General features: G+C 40.2%; 1 protein-coding gene across 1 annotated transcript in view; it reads right to left on the bottom strand.

Annotated features, from left to right (window-relative positions):
* WIPF1 (WAS/WASL interacting protein family member 1) overlaps window positions 1–7,538 on the bottom strand; it is a 98,892-nt gene that overhangs the window by 12,572 nt on the left and 78,782 nt on the right. The window contains exons 3-4 of the mRNA XM_019653700.1: window positions 4,836–5,039; window positions 2,674–2,722 (exon numbers count right to left, since the gene is read on the bottom strand). Of these exons, the coding sequence (XP_019509245.1) occupies window positions 2,674–2,722; window positions 4,836–4,872 (86 nt within the window). The 5' untranslated portion in view covers window positions 4,873–5,039. The remainder of the gene's footprint in view (window positions 1–2,673; window positions 2,723–4,835; window positions 5,040–7,538) is intronic.

Below are 7,538 nucleotides of genomic sequence, written 5' to 3'. Positions count from 1 at the left end.
TAGGTGTGGCGCTTTTGGGATACTTATGAAAGCTCTGCTGATAGAAAGAAATGATCTGATAATAAGTTCACAAAAATTACTTCACCTAAAAAGATAAATTATAATAACAATTTCTTGAAGTGTTTGCAATATTGCTTTCATATAAAATTTAAATGTTTTACTAATTTTAATTATTGCCAATAATATTAAAAATGACCTTATTCAAACATTATTTATTAATAAATGATACATTTTGGAATGCTGCTTTACCTGGCATTAAACATTCAAAGAGATCAATGCACTACCAGACATCACCCATTAGTATATCTTTCAGTAGAGAAGCTGAAGTAGTTTAGGACAGCTAACTGGCTCCAGGTCAGTTTGTTAGTAATTAAATTGCAGGACAAGGCTGACTTCAAGAGTTCTATCATGCATAACCATGGCCAACATTTTACTATACGCCCAGGGAGGTTTCACCTGCAAACAAATACAAAACCATGGATGGACTTTATCACTTGCAGAGAGCTTGTGACAACAGTATTGTTGTCCAGCTAAGTACAGGGACACCAAGGGCATGCAATGGGTTGCATTTTGTGTCCACCAAGCGAAGCACATCACTGAGCAGCTGGAAGGGGCAAGAACTAACACTTATTTCCATTTAATGGGAAGAGAAGTGGACCTGGAAGAACATAATAATGAGTTTTCACCAGTGGATTCAGGACACAGCCCCAAACTGTCCAGTTTCCTTCACCATCTGGGGAACTCACATCTACCTCTCTGGAACTTAGCCTCCCACTCAGGGTGAAGAGAACCGCTGGGCTCTGTCCTAGGAGTTGGCTGTGTGTGGAACTTCTCTGGCCCCATCCATACCAGGCAGCATGACTCAATGGTTGTTGGACCACGGCTCCCTAGATATAAGTGACTGTGCTGGGATCCCCCCAAGGGAGAATCTTGTGACAAGGATCAGGAGGACTACGAGATTGGNCCAGGCATCGAGGTTTTTAAAACTCCCAGGTGATTCCAGTATGTGGCCAAGTTTGAGGACTACTGGTTTAAAGAATAGTGTTTATTAGGTTCCTGAGGTCACAGGGGCAAAGGTCAGTTAACTTCTCATAGAAAAAAAATGCCCCACTTCCAAACATCTTGTATGTATGATAAGGTTAAATTTAAAAAGCAGATACTTCCCCTGCTTTTTAAATCCATCAATAACCAATGTAAAACAAACAAAAAACCACCTATTATAACTTAGTAGAGAGAGTCCAAACTCTGGGGGATCCTTACATTTCATTTCATACTCTGAAAGTCCTTCCCTTAGATTCAGGTTTTTCAGCCCTGGGCCGGGGGCAGAGATGGGTTTCAGTGGGTCCTTCAATCCATGAAATGCATGCAAATTTTGAGTTGATCCTTTTTTTGAAGTGAGGACCTATACCTTTATCTGATTTTCCAAGGGATCTATGTGTCATGGATATTAACAAACAGCAAAATAGACTCTTAACATTTGTCTTTAATGAGCAGGGAAAAGCTTGACAGATGGAGAGAGAAGTACAGAAGTTCATTAGCTCTTAAATAGCTGCCTTTCTTGTTGGGATAACGGGGCTCTCCTGAAGGAGATGTGAATTTAATTCCCCAATGAAGACAGCTGAAAACACTTTAGGGGGGCAAGGAGGTAGAAGGGGGAGATGGAAGATGAAAGTTCTAACCTCTATTAACTAGCTTGTGATCAATGAACTTGATTGGTTACTTTGTCTCATCTCTAAAAGAGAAATATGAGCGCCACTTTCTTTCCTCAGAGGTTTGTTTACATGAGGTCTCGATGAAATCACACAGTGTTAAGTGTCACCTCACAGATGAAGCCAGTCTGAGGGTTCACTTAAGCTTCTTGTTGGACTCCATTCATGTATACATATGATCATTAGTGACATTTGGGCAGGCTGGGTTTCGGGGAGACGATTCACCGCATATCTTGCCATACCTGATCTGCCTGGTGGGTCCCTCACTGGAGGAGGGGGTCTCTCATTGGGCGGGGGAGGAAGCGGGCCAGAACGTCCAGGTGAAGGTAAGGGCGGTGCAGACGACGTGAGGGACAGATTCCGCTGGGGGAGCCTTGGGGTTTCGTCACTGCCGCTGGAACCCGGAGGCAGGTGGGGCGGGCCGGGCCTGCTGGGTGGCGGTGGCGGAGGTGGGGCCTGTGACGAAGAGGAAGGCCGCGGAGTGGAAGGCACCGGGGGCTTGCTGTTCTGAGGGGGCGGAGGTGGGACCGCTTCTCTGTGGATGCTGGGCCTGTTGCCCACCGGAGGAGGCGGCGGAGGGGGTTTGTCATCCAAGGCCCTGCTCGGGGTAGGGGGCAGGGGAGGCCTGTTGGAGAAGGGTGAGGAGGAGCCTGAGGGGGTCTGACGGACGGAGCCTCCTCCAAAAGCAGCACCTCTGTTTCCGGGGAAAGGGGGAGGAGTCGGCCCAGGGCTGGGCTGCCTGGTGGCCCCAGGCACGGGAGGGGACCCGCGGTTGTGCAGACTTGATTGAATGGGTCTTGGCGTATTAGGTACTGGTGGGGGGATGCTATCAGGCTTTGAGCCCACGTCGGGCCTCGGGGGAGGCAGTCGGTTCCTCTGAGGCTCTGGGGGTCCGCTTCTGTGGCCCGCAGAAGGCACAGGGAACCTCCCTGGGCCACTTGGGGGTGAGAAAGGTTTGGCAGATGTGGATCTGCCTCCTGGTGGCAAAATCGGGGGTCGGCTTCCTCCAGAATCTAAAAAACAGGGGGGAAAAAAATCAGTTAAAAAATTAGGAATTTTAAAAGAAAGCAGGGAACTAAAGCATATTCCCAGCTACTGGAAGTCCTTTCCTAGATGTTATAAAATATAGGTAACTATTATTTATATAAATCAGGTTTGGTGTGGTATTTCCTGGAGGAAGAAGAATAGATCACAGCTCTGTTTACCTTCCAGCCTGAGGTTTTACAATCTGTCAGCTTTCAAGAGGATTTTGAAGAGACCTCTTGGTATTATTTATGGGCAAGAACCAGGATGAAGTTGGTAAGAGTTCTGGAGAGATCAGTATTCGTTATGAGAGGACAAGAACAGGACGGTTGTGGCACATGGGATTTCTGTGGATGATTTTCTTTTCTCCTGGGATTTCTCCATCACCATCCCTGTCCCCCTGCCCTTGTACCTCTCAGGGTTAAAAAATAATGTAGCCATTTTAGGTGAAGAAATTAGTTATCCCAATATAAATCTTCATATGGTAGGGCTTACCATTTCTCTTTGAAGAGAAATTCCCAAGAGAAGGTGGAAAAATACATGTATAATGGAAGAATTATGATTGAAATAAGGAACTAAGAAAAGAAAAAGAAATCATTGAAGTTTAATTGAAAGAACTGATACCAGTGGATGGTCTTAATCTGCAAATAAGTAAGTAACTACACAACCTTTTTTTTCCTACTGGGTCAACTTTCTCTTCCATATTGGTAGGGCAGGATAAATCCTATTACATAATTAATATTAAACTGTTTTGGTTCAACAAAGGGAATAACTAAAAGGGGAAACCAAAGTTATAGAAAAATTCAAATCACGACCCAGAGTCTCTTGGAACCCAAGGTAATTCTCAAAAATAAATAAATAAATAAATAAATAAATAAATAAATGGTTAGCCTGAAAACGTCTACCACTTCAACCATGAGCTAATTAATATACCAAATATTTATTAATATTTGCCCTATGCCAGCCATTATTCTAGATGCTAGAGATGGAGGAGTACACAAAACTCTAGTTTACATTCTTGTGGGAGAGATAAACAAACCAGCAAACATATAAATAGTCTCAGTTATAAGGACTAAAGAGAAACTAAAATAGGCTGATGAGATGAAGAATGCCTGGAGAGGCAAGGCGAGATGGGGTGCCTGGGGACGGCTCTTCTGAGGACGTGAAGACAGCCATGGAAAGATGAGGAAGCGCGATGTTCAGGAGGACCAGCAGGTGCAGAGCCCTGGAGTGGGAATGATTTTCAAGTGGAAAAACCAAGACTTACGTGCCTAGGGCACAATGAGCATGGAGGAAAAGGGAACCCTAGGAAAGAGAGCTTGAGTAACCACCAGGGGTCGGGTCATAAAGAGCCTCCAAGGCCAGAAGTTCAGATTTTATCCAAGGCACAGTGACCGACATTCAGATGGATTTATACAGTGGAATAACGTGAATTCTAGACAGACTATTTTGACTTTAGTACTAGAAAAAAAAGCTATATTTTCCTTGACTGGTATATTTCTGTGTCGTGAGCTTATAATAAGTTATAGCTTCCAAGTTCAGATTAAAGCTTCAGTTACTACATTACATGGATAGGATCCATTATGTGGACAGTTTACCATGAACACGTACACTTCTCGTACAGCATTTTGTGCACTAACTTAAATTTCGACTTCATATGTAATTATATTCCATATGACATGCCCCATAGTGGGTTTGGAAAGTGGCTCACAAGGATTTGCTATACTAGATAGCTGGGTCAGGACACCTCACAAAGAAAGTTGAATTTGCCAGGTCACCATGCAGAGTGTCCAGGGTTGGCAAGTTCCATTTGCATCTTTCTTTTCTTCCTACTCTAACTCACCCTTTAGAAAAGTACAAAAAAGTACAAGGTACCCCAAGGACACTGGACAAATATGTAACAGCTGGATGGAGCTGTCTGATACTAATTTAAAAAAAGAAAAAGAAAAAGATGCTAAGTAGAGTCTCTTATAAAACAGTGTTAACATTTCAAGCTATCTAAAATGTTTTAAAGGGCTCAGGGCCTTAGAGAGGATGTCAAGCCTCCAAACCACCAAACTCTTTCTTGTCTTGAGTTACTAAGAGAGAAGGAACCCTTCTTACCATTATCCCTGTTGGCTGTTGATCTCAGCTTCGGCATTCCAGCCTGGAACAGTCCTCCCAAGCCGGGTGGTCCACCCCCTCCAAAGCTGCCACCGCCACCGCTGCCACCACCACCACCACCACCAGCACCGCTGCCACCTCCTCCGCCAAATCCGCCGCCTCCGCCAAAGCCACCACCGCCACCAGCACTGGCTCCTTTAGGTTCTGCAGAGGAAGAAAACACAGTCTTTTCACATGTATGAAAACACCCCAGAGTACTTCACCAGTCCTAGCCCGAGTAAACAATAATGATAAAACGTTGACCTGTGGTTTTCATGAAAATACGGGATTTTAAGGATTCACGCCACTCCCTGTCACAAAAGGAAAGGATTCTTTCCACTCCAGGGCAGTCACAGGCCCAGTGGTGAAAGAATTGGTAATAGATGATGACTTGCCCCCACACCTCCCACCTGGCTAGCTGCCATATGCGCTAATATCTATTTGCCAAATAAAAGGATCTTCAAACAAAGAAGGCCTCAAGGGAGGGGGAGATGTAATAAAAGATGAGAAGAAAAGAAATAGTAAAAATAAATAAACTAAACTAAACTAAACTAAAATATCCCATAATTTTACTCCTTGGAAATACCCACTGTTTTGGTGTATTTTTTCTTTGCCAGTATTTTTTCATTTCATTTTATTTTTCTTAAAATGAAGACCAAAGTTCACTAAACAGTTTTTAGCCTGATTTTTCACTTAACACTTTACTGTTAGCATTTTCCATGTCATTAAATATTCTTTGAAAACGTGAGGTTAAATGAATGCATTGTGTTTTAGAACATGAATGTATTATAATTTATTTAACCATCTACTTATTTGATGACCTTTTAGGTTGATTTCAATTTTTTCATATCATAAAGCCCAACAGTAGGCTTAACATTTTAAAAATTCTTTGCAATTTGAGACAGTACAAAGATTTTGTTTTATTTTGCATTTATTTCCAAAATATTTTGAAAGCTTATGAAATGGGCAAACAATTGCCTTTCTGGGTTATTTTCCATTGTCTTTGAGCTATTTTATAACTCTGCGAGTTGTAAAAAACTGATAATGCAAATGATATTTGTCCCTAGAACTGAAAATTGGTTGTGGTCAGTGGAATGCAACTGATTATTGACCCATTTTGCACCTCTTTGTAAATTAATTTCAGCACTTACATGTGTGGTACTTTGAATTCTCCTTTGAACTGATAACATTATACTAATAAAATCACATCCCATTAATTAATTAATGAACTAAATAAAAATCTTTGATATATGTTCACTTTATGTCTGTATGAGAGTCATGATTGTACCCTCTTTAAAAAATTGTCTTTTAACAGTTATATGTAAGTACATTTCATGAGGTTAAGCATTATTTAAAGTTCTATCCCCAGATAACCGTGTTGAGTCTTTGATGAGTATTACATAAAATCTACAGATTAATTTGGGAGACCTGACACTTTCTAATATTTAGACGTCAAGGAAACATGGTATATTTTCCCATGTCTTCTGATTTATTCAGTAAAGTTTTGTAATTTTCATGATATGGGTCACACATGTTTCTTGTTAGGGTAACTCCGAATACATTTTTGTTGGTTGAGATTCTGAAAGGGATGTTTTTCCTACTATATTTTGTGATTGGTATATTATTGACATCAGGAAATTTCATGATATCTAATCAACCATTTTGCTGTATTTTCTAAATTAAAATTTATAAAAAATTTATTATCTTGGATTTTCTAGTAGATATATGGTTTGCAAATAATGTTTTTCCCCTTCTTTTATAATAGTTGTATATCTTATTTCTGTTTTATACAACTAATAACTTTGATGACTGAAGTTCTATAACAATATAAATTATTAATGTTGCTAAAGGAAAACATTTTTATTTTAATGAGAATGCCTCTCCTATTTCAAAATTACATACAATCGGTTTGAAATAATTTCTTCTTTCTAAATATTTGCAGTCAGCAAGGATCCTTCTATTTTAGGTTCTTAAGACTTTCTGATAGCATGGAATTTTATCAAATATCTACTCAGGATCTACTGAAATGATTATATGGTTTTCCTTACTTGATATGATAAATTTATAGACTTTCTAACATTAAAAATTAGATAAACCCTGGTCTTGGTGAATTATTCTTTTAATATACTTATTGAATTAGATTTTTTGGTATTTTAGTATTTTCTCATCTATGATCATAAGTGATCTATCTAGATTAGGGTTTCTTATCCTTGAAACTACTGACATTTTGGATCAAATAGTTGTTGTGGGTGGCTATCTTGTTCTCTGTAGAATGTGTACAGCATCCCTGGCCTCTACTCACTGGATGTCAATAGGAACCCCTCCCTCACCAAGCTGTGACAACTAAAAATGTCTCCAGACATTGCCACACGGCCCCTGGGATACTGATATCTATCTATCTATCTATATCTACATCTCTCTCTCTCTCTCTCTCTCTATCTCTCTCTCTCTCTCTATATATATATATATACTTTATTTTTGTATATATGCTGCCTTTGTCGAATTTTGATATTAGGGTCATGCCAGTCTGATTATACCTATCACATAGCTTTCCATCTCTTCTGATATTTGGGAATGAATGATTGATATAGCACTTGAATTAGCTGCTTCTTAAAATCTAAAAGAACTTACTGATAAAATCATATGGCTGTAACATTTTTTAGA

The sequence above is a fragment of the Hipposideros armiger genome, unplaced genomic scaffold (genome assembly GCF_001890085.2).
Source record: "Hipposideros armiger isolate ML-2016 unplaced genomic scaffold, ASM189008v1 scaffold_205, whole genome shotgun sequence".
Taxonomy (NCBI): domain Eukaryota; kingdom Metazoa; phylum Chordata; class Mammalia; order Chiroptera; family Hipposideridae; genus Hipposideros; species Hipposideros armiger.
This window is presented reverse-complemented; position numbering and strand designations above follow the sequence as displayed.